The following is a 17358-nucleotide window of genomic DNA, read 5'->3' as shown; positions in this document are numbered from 1 at the left end:
AAGAGGTGCAGCATGAGGTTTGTAGTCAATCATGAGGCAGGAGTGGAGGGAACAGAACAAATACATGGTGGTAATGCTTTCTTTTATAGGTCTGTAACTTCCTAATAATTTCCCATTTAGTTACCAACTACTAATTACTATGTATGGTCATTTAATTGGGAATCAATAGGGATTCAGTTGGTCCACTTCCAATTACTGTAATTGGCACTCCCAGCCTGAAGATCAGACGCTTGTAGAGTCAGTAACATCTTTTAAATCACTTCTTATAACATATCTTTTTTACTACCTTTAGTTCCAATATGTTTTATCTGTTCTATATGATTATTTCACCCTTTGTACCTTAATTAACGGGTATTTTACCAATTCTCTGTACATTTAGTGGGTGGATTTTATTTAATTTTACTGTGCTGAATTGTTTTATTTGAGCTCTTCCATGTAAAGCACTTTGTAACTTTCTTTATAAATAAAGTTCATTATAATAATTTAATAATAATAATAATAATTACAATTAGAGAAGGAGCCTTTTAGTCAGGTGGACATGCAAAATGTGATTTTGTCTACTGGTAAGCGTATAATTATGAATGGATATTTTAGCACAGCTAATCTTTCAGGGTCATTTCCATTCAACCTATAATTAGTACCAAATTAAATTTTTTCTTCTCAGTAAATGCTTTCCAAAATTGTTAGGAAATTTCGGCTTGTTTTACCGCTGTGTTAACTCCTCGCCCGGTTAGTGTGGAGACACATAGTCAATATGTCACCAAGTTTCAAGCACAAACCCCATTTAATGAAAATACACAGATTAATTTAGCTTTGCCACTTTCTCTGAGAGGAAACTGCACAAACTCCACTTTTACTTCTGTACTTTAATTATTTCAGTGGCAGCACTGCAAATACTACAACTACCACTCCTATTACTTCTACGAATAATTGCACTAATGATTGTATCCTTTTAGTGATATATTACTTTTCAATATATGCCAAATAACATTACAGTTGCCAGTTTATTCGGTACACCCACCCAAGATTTACAGTCAATACTTTTTCTGTCTCATTTATATCAGTGAAGACAGACTGAAGATGAAAACCACGTTTCTAATCCAAAAAGTTTCAAACTGCGAGTCAGATTTATACTAATGGTGTAATGTAATCTCTTTTCGGTTATATATCAGTGTTTTTTTGCATTGAGTGTGTGGTTCAGTCTTTTAATTGTATATTACTCTGGTAACTTTTGTCCTTTAATAATTGTTAATGTATACAATAGATCATGTCGGACCCCTGGAAGACCAGCAACTGCGTCAGTAGAAGCTAAAGGGGATCCTCATAACAATAAACAATAAATGTCTTGAGTAAAAAGGAATAATATAACCTTCATAAAGGGAGGATTTACTGCAGAGTCATTGTATTACACCGCTTTACTTTTAGCGAGGTGTACCTAATAAAGATGTACAGTATATAAAAGCCTGTCTGTGAATATGCAGCTGTATAAGAATGGCTTTGGGATAATATTTTCCACTTAAATTTGTCATTCGGCTTGAATTTGTTCTGATTCAGGAGGTGATATCAGCTCTATCTCAAGTGGATTTTAGGGTGAAAGATAAATTTTAATTAAAAAAAAAAAAAAAAAGAAAAAAAAGAAAAGAAAGAATAATCTGAAATTTAGCAGCATCATTCCTGGTGTTTCAAAGAGACAATCAATTGTCACCCTGTCTCCTCTGTGAATATGTACTCAGTAAAGTTTTATTTTCTCATTTTAAAGTTGAGACCGATGGAAAAGTTCAACAACTCCATTTAAAGTCGACTTTCTCCGAGTGCTAAATGTATTTCACATTTAGTGTTGGAAGAGTAATAATTCATTTGAGGGCTTCCCTTCAAAAAAAAAAAAAAAAACTCCCAATATTTAATGAAAGGGGTTTCTGGTTTGAGAGGAAGGCACATTATGGATTTCTTTTAAAGTTATAAGTCATCTTAAGACCTCCACCACTCAAGAATTGTCTGAATCATCTGCCACACTGACGCACAGACAGATGAATGTCTGGCAGCACGTTTTGCTTCCAAAATGGATATGCAAAAAATGGATATTACATGTTGGAATAAAAAACCTTAATCTTAATTTTTTTTCCCCCCTTTTGAGTGAGCCACACATTCATCACTCTGCTTATGTTTTTCTTAAGTCCATCCTACACCCATAAATCACATTCAGATGTGTTGAAAGCCACAAAAGAACACAGGAGAGAAGCCAAAATGCTGAATAAATGCATAAGGAGCTTACTATATAAAAATTAATGCTATTCTTCTACATCTGTACCATCCTACTCTGTTCTTTATTGCCAGGCTAGGCAGATAATTCTGTTATGTTTTACATGTAAATGAAACCGGTGCCAGCTGCTATAATCTTTTCTGCTCTCCTCTCTCTCCCCTCCATCTAGAGACTCAAACCCCGCTGATCCAGCCTTTCCTTCCTCTGGACCCTGCACTGGAAACCAGACTCCTGAATAACACACAGTGGGAATACAACCAGTTAGACTCCAACAGCAACGCTGATACTGCTGCTGCTGCTGCTGCTGCTGCTGGAACCTGCATCCTCAACAAGACCCAACTGGACTACAACGACCTGACTGCCGCCGCCGCCGCCGCTGTTACGTCCAACAACATCATGAGCACGAACGCTGATAACACAGATATCAACACTTCTACCAAAACCAGACACTTTAACAAGATCCCTTGGGCTCATAATTATTTAAGCAACACCTTTACACCCAAAAACATCCCAATAACTGCCACCAACACCACCGCTAATGGCTCTATTTTCAAGAAAACCACTACCACCAGTGAGAACAGAGCAATGTGTGGAGCTTCAGACGCCCAGTCCGTCCCCGGCAGAGTCCGTCCCGTTTCCTTCTCGCTGCCCAAGAGGAGCTGCGTGCTTCTCCACCAATCGGCTGCGGTCTTCATCCAAGCCGGACGGGGCTCGGGCTTGTCGGGGAAGCACGAAGGTGTGACGGCTGTGAAAGATCAGGGGGACAAAATCACAGATCAGCAGCTCAAATCTCCAGTATCTGCAGATGCTGATGTTGTAAGTGTGGATCACTGGGACACTGGAAACCAGTGCGGTGTGGATGGTAAAACTGCAATCCAGCACTCCGAGGCTGCAGCCAGTATGTCTACCGAGAGGGGAACTGGAGGCCTCTCTGGGACTGCAGCCCAGCTTTCTTTATGTAATCGCAATGTGATCAGGGTTGAGGACTCTGTTATCAGTGGGAACGGAGCCCAGATCTCCTTATGTAATGACAACAGCACTGGAGCCCAAGTAGTCGGCAATGAAAGTAGGACTGGAGCTCATCTTTATTTAAACAGTGGGATACCGGGACAGATTTCTGACAGTGTCAGTGAAGTTGTGGCCCGAGATCTGGATTTAAATTTGGACAATCAGACAGAGTTAGACCCTACCGGAGAACTGCTTTGTCCCGCTACAAATGAGCTCCAAAAATCAATTCCTGGTGTTTTAAATGAGCCCAAAGAGTCTTCGGTTCAGCCTCAGGCCAAAGACTTGAAGTCCTCTTCATCAAACTGGGCTAAAGATTCAAATTCTTTGCCTCCAGGTCGTCCCAAAGAACCGTTTTGTCGTGTCCTGAGCCGAGACGGCAGCAGGGTTCTTCTCTGGCCGTCGGAGATGGTCAGTTACACCAAAACTTCACCATCCATCTCCTACAGCGTCAACCCTCTACTGTATGACTTCAGAGCACATAACCGGGCCAAGGAAGGGGGTGATGAAAAGAAGGGAGGGCTGGAGGAAGGGAGGGAGAGAATAAAGCCATCTGTGATCAAACAACCCAACTGCCAACAGAGGCAGGAAGATATGGAGGGAGGAAGGGAGGTGAAGATAGATGAAAGGGAAGAGGAGGATGAAGGAGGACAGGCAGGAAATCCTATGGAACCTGTAGCCCATTGTAGCGGCAGCGACGCAGTTCCGGATCGCTCTGGCTGCCGTGATGAAAGTGCTTTAAAATTCGTTCCCGTTACTGCAGAATGCCACCTTGCGCTAGGCCTTCAAAAACCAGGGAAGAGGAGGAGGAGGAGGAGGAAGAGACGGGGAGGGGTGAGGAGAGGAATGAGGAAGAGGGCGAGGAGGAAACGAGGAGAAGAGACAGACAGAAAGGATTCGGAAAGAGGGAGAAGGATGATAAGTGGTCTTTCTATGAATCAGATGTTTGAAGGGAGAGCGGAGCAGGGGTTGAAAAGAGAGGGCACGGAAAAAGAGGAGAGGAGGGAAAAAGCGCTATTAAGTAATCTCGCAGAGCATCGGCTGGTAGGAGGCAGAGAAAAGAGGATGAGGGCAGAAGAGAGAAGGATAAGAGGAGATCAGACGGAACGAGAGAGGGCAGGTAGAAATGACGTGAAGAGACGAGAGCTATTAAGTAATCTTCCTGTGAATCGGTGTAATCGGTGTAACCAGCTGTGTCTGCAGGTGAAAAGGGAGGCCAGCCAGCATCAATCCCAGCAATCAGCCTCCGGGTGGGGCCAGGGGCTCAGAAAGCTCCTCTGCAGGGGTGCAGCATGTAACTCAGTGATTAGCCCCGTCCCTGGGTCTGTTATAGAGACGCCATGCTGTCCTGCAATTATGCCCGACCCCGCTCAGAATGGCAGAGAGACGGCAGAGATACACAAAAATACACAAACAGGGGAAGAGGAAGGGCAGAGAGATGAGGAGCAAAGGAATCTGAGGAAGACAGAGATAAGAGCTGCTCAGGATGCTAAGGAAAACGTGTGTAACCTGACGATTAGCGGCGTTTCTTTTCCCTGTCGAGACGCAGCACGTGAGACAGAAATTTGTCTTGTTCCTTCACCTCACAGGGAAACAGCATGTGATTCAGCGATTAGCCTTGTCCCTGCTTCCTTTAGTGAAACAGCGTGTAGTCAAAGACAAACAATACCTGCAGGACACAGCAATCCCGTTTTAGGCCCGGCCCCACGCTGCTCTGCACAACAGACAGAAACAGAACCGCGAATTAGATCGGCCTGCGCAGACATGACCCTCCCCGGCGATGCAATTTCAAAGGAAGTGATGTCAAAGAGAGCAGTAACAGCCGGCAAGAGGAAAAGGGAATCGCCGGAGGCCGGGGTGACACCGAGGAAGAAACGGAAACGGGGAAGGAGACAAACGAGGAGGGCTTGTGCACAGAGACAGCAGAGGGCTCGTGTCGAGTTGATCTCTGCTGACCTTGGCGCAGATGAAGCGTGTTGTACGCAGGAGAGAAACATGGAGGCACCTAAACCCCACAGCGACAAGACTGAGACTCTTTTGGACAACATAGCAGAGTGCAATCCAAAGGATGACAACACTAACTGCCTTTCACTTCACCGGATGAAACACTGTCTGTGTCATGACGCTAATAGCCGGGAGGAAACATTTAGCTGTAACACCTCTGACAAACTCAATAACTGTTGCCGCTGTGATGACAGCGAAGGCGGCAACGCTAATGACTGCCTCAGCTCCGGAGCCGAGGAAAAGAGGAAGTGCCGGACTGAGAAATCTGTCAGTGACTGTCACACCTGTAACACACCTAGCAGCAGCTACAGCGAGCGGAGTGAAAACGGCAAAAGAGACGATAAACATGATGAATCCGGCGTCTGCACGGCTGCAATCAGCAACACTAATGACGATCCTTGCTACAAAGGCCGGGATCAGACTCCCGGTCACACGGACAAACTTTACTCAGCTAACAGGAGTGATAAACCTATCAGTGACACCACTGATTCACCTGTGGACTCATTCACTTGTAGCATCAATGACACGCATGCTGATCACTGTCAATGTAAAAACAAGCACGCTGACAACACTGACAAAACAACCGCTTTTTGTGAGAAAACGGCAGCCTGTAACATCACAAACAAGTGCAGCGGCGGCTGTAACTGTAAAACAAATGACACGTGTAATCACAATTACGGTTATAACCACACAGACAACCAAAGTGAGGATGATAAAACCAAACCCGAGTGTCACACTCGACACAAAAGCCGCCTCTCTGATTCAGCGATTGATTACAAATCCTGCAGCGGTATTGATCAGACGGACAGGAATGGCGGTGACGATATTGACAGTGTTCGGTGTAATCACTTTAACAGTAATCATCTCACTGATTGTGATCGCTGTGGTAATGTTGTTGATAACTATAGCTGCAGAAACGGAGCGGACGTCGCTCCGCTGATGCGAGCTGAGCAAAAGGAGGAGGAAAGAGATACGGAGAAAGAGCGACAGGAGGAGGAGGAGAGACAGATGGAGAGGAAGAGGGTGAAAGAGAAGCGAGAGGAGTGGGAGAAGGAGTGGGTGAGGAGAAAAGAGAGAGAGAAGGAGGAGAGGGAGAGGAGGAAGGAGAGAGAGATAGATTTTGAGCATCTCTACCCGGAAAAGAGGCCTTGTTTCCCCCACGCTCTCCCTCCACAATGCATCCCCCTGCACGCTCCTCTCCTCCTCCCGCCGTCCCTCTCCTCCTCCTCTTCTTTCTCCTTCCATCACACCATCATCCAGCACCACCTCTCCCTCCTCCCGCCTCCGTCTCACCTCCCCGTCCCCTCTTACCCTCACCTCCTCCCTTCTTTCTCCCCCCATCTCTCCCCTCTCGCTCTTAATCCACCTCCCGCTCCTCCACCACCGCCGCCGCCACCTCCTCCTCCTCCTCCCCCTCATCTCCCTCCCTCTTTCTACGCTTCGTCCCACATCCCTCTCCTGGATGCACCCGGTCCGTATCCCTTAGCAACGCCATTTCACCCAGTGCAGAGTCACCACCCGTCTCTGTATCCCCCGCCCCATCCTGCAGTTTTGCCCTTACAGGTGTTGTTTTAGAAAATTTATTTTAGAATGAAGCAAAGAAATAGACTCATCTTCACATTTTCCAAAGAGAGAGAGAGAGTTGTCAGGGTGGGCGAAAGCAGCTTTTACGTGTCATTACCCGCATATTCGACGGCGAGGACGAAACGCGAGGGATAACAGTTTCAGGAAGACAAAGTAGAAAAACAAAACCAATCTTTCTTAAAGCCAACCTCCGGCAACCTCATCACCCCCCTCCCCTCCACCCCCCCCCCCGTCCAAACACTCCAAGCACTGATTCACACATCTGAAAAAATTATGGCTTTGAATGAATTATCTTCATCAGTCGCAATCCTGCTCAAAATGAGCCTCAGGTGTGCAGCCAGCGGGATCATGGCGGGGATACACAGCTGGGCTCGTTTCCCTTGGCAGAAATCATTCGTTGCTCCTGTTTTGCATTTTAAACCGATGATTTGCTTGCAAGGCATGTTGGGAATTTCAAACTATGGTTTTTTGTGACTTTAAAGGACAAATCCACCCTTGTAGACTCTCAGATATCTTCAGTCTGTGATCATAAATGCAGGACTTCCTCATTATATTTTACTTGGTGATTTCCTACATTTCCCAGAATGACTTTCAAAACAGATGAGAACTTGTTATTGAGAGATAGCCTCTGTCAGGAAGTGCATGTTTCTGGGATATCCATTGAAACATTGAAATAAATAAATAGTAAAATTCAAACACATCATCATTTTAACAAAAACAAAACAAATATTGATAACAGAATATGAGAGCTGCGTTCACATCCAGTTGCAGAGACCGTAATTACAAGCAGTCGAGTAGAAACGGATGTATTAAGTCAAGTCAGGTCAGTTTGATTTGTGAAGCACCTTTCATACACAATGGCAGTTCAAGGTGCCAAATATCAGAGTGAAAGCAATTTATCAACATGATAAAAATCATTTTAAAGTTTAAAAATACAGAAATACAACAACCAAAAATCAAGCACACACACACACATTCACACACACACAAAAAAAAAAGACTAAGAAACTAAGGAGTGTGTTTTGCCCCCTAAACTTTATTCAAAGACTGCACTTATGAAATGTCACGCCGGACAGTGTATTCTGTGTCATTTCATGTCATATTCTGATTGATTTGTCTGTAGACGTGAGTCATAGCAGCAATCATGCTGTGAGACTTCGGTCCTAAATATCAGACATTTATTGAATGACTTCGGTAGCCGAGGCTCCGGTCGGTAGCCGAGGCTCACAGAGCGATTTAGGCTTTGGATTGACGACCAATGATTTCACCCAACTTCTTTTACGATCGTCAACTTTCTGCTCAGACAGCCCAAAATTTGTCCTTTACATGGAGAAACTTAGTTATTTTCCTGTATATATGAAGTCAGACATTTCCTTTCATCTCATTACATGATGAGATCATTTACCGTCATATTTCTTGTTTTACTGACAACCTATTAAGTAACATGAATTGATAATGAATCTGTACACATGGCAGAGTGATCAGAAAACTGGATAATGTTTAACACGACACATTATTCCTGTTCTAACCTCTATCCAGGTAGAAAACCTGGATAGAGGTTATACTCGTTAACACGTCAACACACTCAGTGATGGATGGACGGACTAACAGTACAAGGCTAACTACTGGCCTCACCATTGCTAGTATAAACGCTACACACTGACTGAATGCAGCAGCAGCTACAGACTCTCTCTCTCGAGGGAGCTGTAGTTAGCTGAATGCAAACAAAAGACTTGTTATTGTCTCTACAGTGTGTTAAAATTATGAAGTGTTTGGATTTTACTTTCCCAGTGCATCAATAAATATCCATTTAGCTTAGAATGTAGAAAAACGCCCTCAATGAGAATTTAAATGAAAGAAAGCTCTCTGTAGCGATGAGCATAACTTTAAAAGAGAAGCCCTTTCTGCATCCAAAGTGTAGCTGTGTCCCGGTCCATACCACATACTCATTCTAAGCATATTTTGAGTGTATCACAGAGATACACAAAGACGTCAGACTACATCTGCTTGGTTTCCGGGTGTCATTGATGGACACTATTGTCCCACAATGCGCCTCACAAAAGGAAATCGAGTAGCTGCTCCCAGCTGGAAAAAATCTATTTCAATGGCAAAACTGCTCCAGGAACGCCTCACAAAATAAGAAAAAATGAGTATAAAATCTTTGGAGGAACATTTTGATTTCTACTTGTGAGGTTTAATTGACATTGACATTTTAAAGTGGCAGTTTGATTGATGTTCAATGGGCTAAATCTCGTGTCGTTTTCTACTAAATTGATTTTTTTGTATACCGACTGAAAAAAACAGCAAATTACTGAAAATTACCGTAGCGTATACTGTGTACTATGAGTTTGTAGTATGGACTTGGATCTTATTGCTCCACACATGTGTACTGATGCTGTCATAAAGAGTATTAAGTAGTATCTCAGCCTCTGATGCAGTGTATTTATCCCTGTTTGGCTGCTGAGAGTCAGTGCAAAATGTTAAGTTTAGAAATAAGCCTTTGCTCTTTGATTTTGAGGCTCTGACACCGACGCCCTGACCTTTACTCTTGACGTTTTAGACTGTTGATTTTCTGCCATCCTTACTCCATCGCAGCTGTGCTAAAAATATCCCGGCACGGCAGATAACTTTACATTCAGTGACTCATCCAAAACAAATGGAAAGTGATGTCATGTAACGGGACCGTGTCCCCCGACGGAGGCGGATGATGAGTTGTGATGAAATCTGAGAGGATGTGAGGGTTTTGATTGTCAGGTAATCAGAAAACAATCTTTTTTTTTTATATATATATATTAAAAATGTAGTCACTCAATGGCTTCTTGTTGCAGTTTGACAGGTGATTTTCCCACACAAATGCAGTCGTGCATTCATCCACTTAAATGCAGGAAGTTCAAAGCGTTTCCTTCCTCGCGGCACTTTTCTATCTGAACAGACCCTCAGGGTGGATTTTTCCTTTTAAAGCTAAGGGTTAGGTCAAAGCCACGGTGTGAATAAGCGCGGATCAGCTCCTTCTTCTTTGTTCTTTGTCAAATGTTCTCTTTTCAGTAGCGCTTTGTGTCATCAAGTGCAGCAGAAATACCTCACAATTAGCAGAACGTGACTGTGCTGCACCTTCGTAGCTCCGGAGAGCCACTCCTGACAACTCCGCACTTTCAGAGGTGTGTATAGCGGGAGTATCACCGGGTAACTCCCACACTTAGTAACACATTGTTTACTCAGACGCTTTCTCACATTCCTCTGAAGTTGAACATCTGGCTGCGATGGCTTCGGGGCATAACTGGCAGCGCTTATCCGTCTCAGCTACTATAGATTATTCTGGTCTCAGCAGCGATGACAAACAAACAAAGATGAATAATAAAAAAAAAAAAAATGCATAAAAAATTAGACTGTAAGAAGCAGCTTTTGTGAGCGTTCGCTGTCAAATATTTTGGTTTGGTTTGGTTTGCACTGATCCCTGAAGCCCGGACACACACTGCTCAATCGTTACAGTTTCTAGTCGCACTCCTGCCAGCTCTGCTAGCTTTCCCAGAGGTCTTCAGTAAATAGCTGCTGATTCCAAACCAGATGATCTCCAGTATGTTGGGCATGTCGCCATGGTGACACTATGACGCCCATGGTGACATACTTGCAGCTTTTGCTTCCTTGGAAGAGTTTATGAACAGAGATGATGTGAGACTTCTCTTCTACTACTTTTTCTTCTACAGCTCCGGTTCAGCCGGAGCGCTAGAACACACCTGAATCATATTTAGCTGATGTGACGACACATACGGCAACATGTTTCTCTCCCTGTAGCTCCGGACCACGAGGGGTTTGAAACCATATGTTCTATACGAGCGTAGGTTTTATTTATTACGAGCACTTGTGATAAATCTGTGTAAATTAGAGAAGAAGAAGAAGAAGAAAAAAAAGAAGCTATTATTAGATGTATTTTTGTAGAGAAACCTCAGTTGAATGAGGCACAGGTTTTGTATCATGTAACTCCGATGCTATTTAGGAAATGAACCCACTTAATTTGTCTTCTTGTTAAGCTGTTGTACATACGTATGTTCTGGTAATCAATTAATTGGTTTCATAGGCCACAGTTTTCTCCCAGTTTTGTCAGCATCTGCTCTATACAGAAATGTCTTGAGATCCTGGTAAACTAATATTTGTGATCTAATTTCAGCACTCATAGCCACAGATATTATCCCTGCTAATATAATAGATCTAGTAAATCCATTGAGAAAAACAAATTACTCTGAAAATGGAAATAAATCAGTAGACTTGATATCAAAGTGTCTTGTTGTCAGTGTTTTTTTTTTCTTTTTAAAGAGAAGAAAAGAATCACTTGAAAATGACTTTCATAATAAAAAAAAAACCCTCCTCCATTATGAGCAGACAAATCTGTGAATCGATACCTCTTACCGCCACATTCCTGTAATTTCCCCTGTGTGTAAAATAATAAAGCCAAAGACAAAAAAAGAGTTCAGAGCTTATTCAGAGAATATTTTAGTCACTTTTCAGACTGAAAAAGGGGATTTTAAACCTGGACAAAAAAAAAGATACAAGAGAGCTCAGACGCTACTCCCCGGGCTGATCAGATGCTTTGGGACTGAGACCTTGTGTGTGTTATTTGTAAATGTGTGTGTGTGTGTGTGTGTCTCCAGAAGGCCCACAGACAGCTGGGCCCATCATGTTCAATGACTAAAATAGCGTCAAAACTCAACATGTTCAACACCTGGGGCTGTGTGAGTGTGTTTTACATGTGTTCGTTATTTCTATCAGTATAAATATAAGTGTGTGTGTGTGTGTGTGTGTGTGTGTGTGTGTGTTTAGGCTAATTAAGTAACAGACTCAGTGAGTGTGACAAGTCAAGTTCACTTCATAACCGAATCAATGGCTCTCAGTAATTTGCTTCGGTGACCTTTAAAAACCAACAAAAAAAAAAAAACCTTCTGACATTAAAACTTGACTGTGTGGAATTAGTTTCAAAAAAAGTGTCTGTGTGATCTTTGTGCCCTGAACTCAAGCTTCTTATGGTCTTTGTGATTTTTATTTTATTTTTTATTTTTCTTCATATACGCTCTCTCCCGGAAAGGTTGATGGATGTCTCGACTCAGGCAAGCACTTTACGGTGAACGAGTTAATAGTCCTCCTCGGTGCATCGGCGGCGGTGCATTATGGTTTTGCTTTCCTTTGCTTCAAACCGCAGAAATTACTCAACAACGTGTTAAGAAAAAAAAAAAAACCTCAGAAGTGGCTTATTGTGTACTTCATCAGGGCCAGAGAGACAAAAGGTCTTCAGAAACACGTCCGTTAATGAGCCATTGTGGCTGCCGTCACTCTCCCCGGGCTTAACGAGAAACAAAATACGTTAAAAGATTGATGATATTTCCTTACAAAAATAACTATGAAATGATTTATGTAGCAGAGGAGCTCCAGGGTAGACAGGAGGAGAAATATCTGAAGAATATTGCTAGTTTTTAAGTTCAAAAATCCCAAAAATCTGAGACGACGAAGGAAGACAAATTCTGATATAGAGTGAAATTATATTAATGTGCAATATATTTAAGAAAAGGAGAGAAAAAATAGACACATTTGTTAAGAACTAGATAAAAAGATTGTTTTGTTTCACCTATAAAACCACATTTGCATGTGAATGCAGCAACACTACCTGCCATGTAATTATTTTAATGGTTTGTAGATGTCATGCTGCAGCTCCAGAGAAACAGGAAATACTCATTTCTGGTCAATCAGTGAGTTCTGGATGACAGTCAAATGTGAAATTTGTGTCAAACATCTTATTTAAATGTATATTTGTATATAATGCCAAGGCATTTCTGTAAATAGACTGCATTTATATAGCGCTCTTATCCAAAGCGCTTTACAATTTGCCTCTCATTCCCGCTCGCACGCCGATGGCGGCGATATACATGCGAGGTGCTGGTCTCAACATCAGGAGCAATTTGGAGTTCAGTGTCTTTCCCAAGGACACTGAGACATGTGGACAGGAGGAGCCGGAAACAGCCGACCCTGTGATTAGCGGACGACCCGCTCTACCATTTATACTGCAAAGCTGCTTATTTTCTGTGTGTGTGTGTGTGTGTGTGTGTGTGTGTGTGTGTGTGTGAGCATGGTCAACATCACCAGCGGCAGCGAGCTTTAGAATTAACTCTGAGCTCACTAAACTATGTTTTGGGAAAACTTAAACCTCATTCAGACAGGATTTATTCCTCCAGGGGAGGTGGAGTGATTTTAACATTATGTGCTGTGGTCAGTGATTCTAATCCAGTAATTATTACCCCTCCCCAGTAATAATTACTGCTGGAATCACCTACTGTTGTTTTTTTTTTTGACAAACTCTGTGGTCCTCCTGTAATTTAAATCCTATCCAGAGTGATGTCCTTATATATTAAAGTGGATCTCTGAGCTTTTTCCCTCCACAACAAAGATAATGTTTTCCAGTCTGGTAGATGGAAACGTGCTAACACCAACCAACTGGAAACCAGTATGATGAAACATAAATCCATCAAGGGAGCGAGACCCCATAAAAAGCTCATCAAATGGGCTGTCATAATGTCAGCTGGTTTGAGCCCTGTTTTTAGCTTATATTTGTTTACATTTTTACATTTTGGCAAATTGATGCCATTAAAAGTATCCCGAATCAGCTATATCCATGGACGTACAGATGACTATCGCTGGATTACTTTGATACTGAGGGAAAAGGCAAGTTCTGAAGCGTCTTTATGGTATGATAAATATAACCATTAACACCTCTATTACTGCAATAAGTTACATAAGTGATACATAACATCAAATTAAAGTCCTATTAATTTCCTCACCTGATTGATGGTCATGTTCAGGTTGTTTTTATGCATCATGGCTCATGGTCTGCTTCTGTTTTGTGCCTACACGTAATAATTGTGGATTTAGTGTTAAGATCACCAATTCTCAACGAGTGTCGGCTACCGGAGCGATTCAGCGCGTTCAGTTCAGCATCTTCTCTCATCATTTCTGTCCCTTTTTCTTTGCTGCAACAACCGAGAAATAACAAACGCAGACACAAAATCAGACATATTAAGTGATTTTTGAATATCATCACTGACCTGTTAAAATCACAGTGATACTGCATTTTAAGAGCTCCAACTTGCTTCTCTGAAGTTGATGTAATTCCTCTCAAGTGAAGGATTTGGTGGCAGCATCGCACGGTGAGAATAAAATTAAAGACAGAATGACTGTTAGACATTATCTACTATCTTCTAAGCTAGTAAAGGAGCATGTAATTCCTCTTTTGCTGGTTCTTAGACCTTTTCCAGCTTTGGAGATTTACATGTAACTGCTAATATTTGCACACTTTTACCAAATAAAACTGTAAATGCAGGAATTTTGCTTGTAAAAACTGTTGTGGTATCATTACATTAACTTCAGGGATATATGGTGGATCCTTGAGGCATCAGTCTTCCTGTGTGCGGTTGCACCGACACACTATGGATGGTTGGTAATGGCTGTGCAGGACGGGCGAACATTTCCTCTCGCAGGAAGTCGAGATTCAAAGAGCCCGAAAACCGCAGGGAAGCAACAGAAAGCAATAACATTTGTTCTAACATTTTTGATCGCTCCTGCTACTTGTGCAGAAATGGGTCACGGCTGCCAGAGACGCATCAAACATCTTGTAGTCGTCTGAGTCAGTGGAATCTCTGATGGGCCTTTTTCACCACGCTGTCAACATCGTTCTCCGATTTCAAAGCTGACAATGTTTTAGTGCTGAAGAACTAAAAAGTTTTTTAGCCTTTCCACTTTTCTGCTCATTTATGATGACTGATTGCGTCTCACTTCTCGCCTGGAGTCAGTGTTTTTTTTTTTTTCTTCCTTTTTGTTGCTGCCCCTGTTTAGGTGAAACAAAAGGTTATTTCCGACTGAATACCTCTCCACGGTGCTTTCCTCGCTCGCTATGTAAAGTGATTCATCATCTATAATCAGCCCAACAACTGTGGCATCTTCTGTGAGCTTAAACAATTTTACAGACTAATCCTGGGATACACAAACGATTGTGTGAAGAAAATACAGCAGAGAGGGGAGAGAGAGAGAGAGAGAGAAAGCAGCCTTGAGCAGCTCCTGTGCTCAATAACCGAGTGTTTTTGAGCTACCCTGACCACCTATTTTCTTCCCCACAAGAAGCCTAAACCCCAATTACACAAAGTCTGCCTCGCATTCAAATTCAGAGTTTCGGGGGGTACAATTGATTTGACATTGAGCTGCGGTCAAAAAGAGGAATCACTACGAGGATCTTGATTTGGTCGTGATCGACTAAAACCGTTCGACTGAGGAAATGTGTCTGAAACAAACCAGGTAGGCGTGAGAGGGTGTTTTTCTTCAGTAATTTGATGTTTTTTTGGGTTTTTTTTTTTTTAGAGAAAAGGATGATGAGATGGTGAGACATCCTAAGAGGATACAGGAATGGAATAAAATTAAAGACAGACGGCAATTTCTGAATTTAGCGAGGTATTTACTAAAGATGTAAATGAACCAGCTGCAGTTAGTGCTTCTAAAGAAGGGCATTTTCTAACCTATAGTTAGTTCGCTCTGGTCCAAATCAGTGGATGAGTTGGTAAACTTGACGTTTGGTTCCCTGGCAGACCGGCCCCCAACAATTGGTCTGACAACGCCCACCAGTACACCATCCTTGTGGTACTGTTTGCTCTTGTCTGACTCCCTGGTGATTAGAGGTGGCTGTGGAGTACACAATATTCATACTCAAGTACACGTACAAGTAATTGTCAGGCAGGCTCAAGTAGTCTACAGCTTCTTGTTCCTTCCTGTCTTTCTCCACTGATCCCTCAACAACCTGGCTTGACTAGACGATGACATAAGGAGCGAGTGAGAGATGATTACAATTAATTGGGTGGAGTATTGACATAGATTATAAATTCAGATCCAGAATTGTTGTAATTCCCTGAGAAAGATGTGCAAAAAGCTGTACAGTTTAAACAATACCAAATAGTTGTTTATTCAATTAATGCATGGAGCTGTTTGGATACTAACTTACTATTCAGTTCATACAGATTTCAAGTATCCAAATATTGATGATGACTATTCCATGAGGTGTTTACACAGTTAAGAGATCACCTGTTTGTTTTATATTAATGTCCAGAGAGGAGTAATAGATCTGTGTATATGACAGGGCGATTAAATCAAGGGTGTGCTTGTTTCCTTTCTCGAATGCACACAGGTGATCATGTGCATGATTACTGGACAGCAGCACCAAGCAGTTTGAACACACTGTAGGTGGAGAAAGTTCTGGAGAAGGCTACATGTAGACCTACGTTACCCAACAGATAGTAATAACAATAATCCATATCATCATATATATTGTAATAGTTACCACATACCTGAAAATAAACATAGGACAACTTTGTTGCCTGTTGTTGGAAATGAAATCTATTTTTTTCTCTGTACCAGCCTAATATATAAGCTGGCATACATTTTAGCACAGTAGAGCTACAAATGTAATCTATTCTACAGCCTTTTCACACATTTATCAAGGGAACCCTTACATTTTAATAATATTATGATATGATAAAGACCTAGGTCACACACTGCTTAGCATAACACTAACATTAGCTAGTTAACATTACAATAGTCAGCCAAAGTTGCGACAGCTTTAGGGAACTATGCTAGGCTACAATGTCAGATAGCTTATGCTACGCTATCTGGCATTGACTGACTCATGAGGCCTTGATTGCTCGGTCGTGTCGATTTGTTCTGTACAACATCAGGAAGATCAGACTCTTCCTGTCTGAGCGTGCAACACAACTTCTCACACAGGCTCTCATAATATCACGCATTAACTACTGCAACTCCTTACTGGCAGGGCTTCCACATGTTCAAACCTCTGCAGATGATCCAGAACGCGGCGGCACGTCTGATCTTCAACCAGACCAAAACAGCACATCACTTCGCTGTTCATGTCCCTCCACCGGCTTCAACACCTTGACGTTCGCTTACAAAACAGCAACTAAAACGACTCCCGCCAACCTGAACTCCTCATCCAGGTCTACGTTCCCTCCTGCATCGCTACGCTCTGCCAATGAAAGGCACCTGGTGCCACCACCACATCAGGGCCCGACGTCGCTAGCCAGACTCTTCTCTGTTGTAGTTCGATGGTGATGGAACGAGTTGCCAAACTCTGTTCGATCTGCAAAGTCCCTCTTAATCTTTAAGAAAAAGCTAATGACCCTCAGCTCTTTCATGAACACCCCTGTACTACCCTGATGGACTTATAAATAAAACAACAACAACAAAAAAACTATTACCTGCTTCTATGCACTCTGTTCATTACCTCTATGCTCCACCTTCGTCCTCTCAGACCTGAACTTAGTTTCATGGCTCATACTTACCTTGTTCTCTCCAGACTAGCGTCTACCAAATGAAATTGTAAGATTGTAGCATTGTGAGAAACAGCACCCAGTTACGGGAGCCATTTAGCTCAAACTTGCAGAGTACCTCTATAGTTTGTTTACATCGAG

General features: G+C 42.4%; 1 protein-coding gene across 1 annotated transcript in view; it reads left to right on the top strand.

The window, feature by feature from the left end:
• Positions 1-16826, top strand: part of LOC122997369 — a 77809-nt gene extending 60983 nt beyond the window's left edge. The window contains exons 5-6 of the mRNA XM_044373455.1: positions 2430-6328; positions 16704-16826. Of these exons, the coding sequence (XP_044229390.1) occupies positions 2430-6328; positions 16704-16826 (4022 nt within the window). The remainder of the gene's footprint in view (positions 1-2429; positions 6329-16703) is intronic.
• Positions 16827-17358: the final 532 nt, after the last annotated feature.

Source organism: Thunnus albacares, chromosome 14 (assembly GCF_914725855.1).
Source record: "Thunnus albacares chromosome 14, fThuAlb1.1, whole genome shotgun sequence".
Classification (NCBI taxonomy): Eukaryota; Metazoa; Chordata; class Actinopteri; order Scombriformes; family Scombridae; genus Thunnus; species Thunnus albacares.
This window is presented reverse-complemented; position numbering and strand designations above follow the sequence as displayed.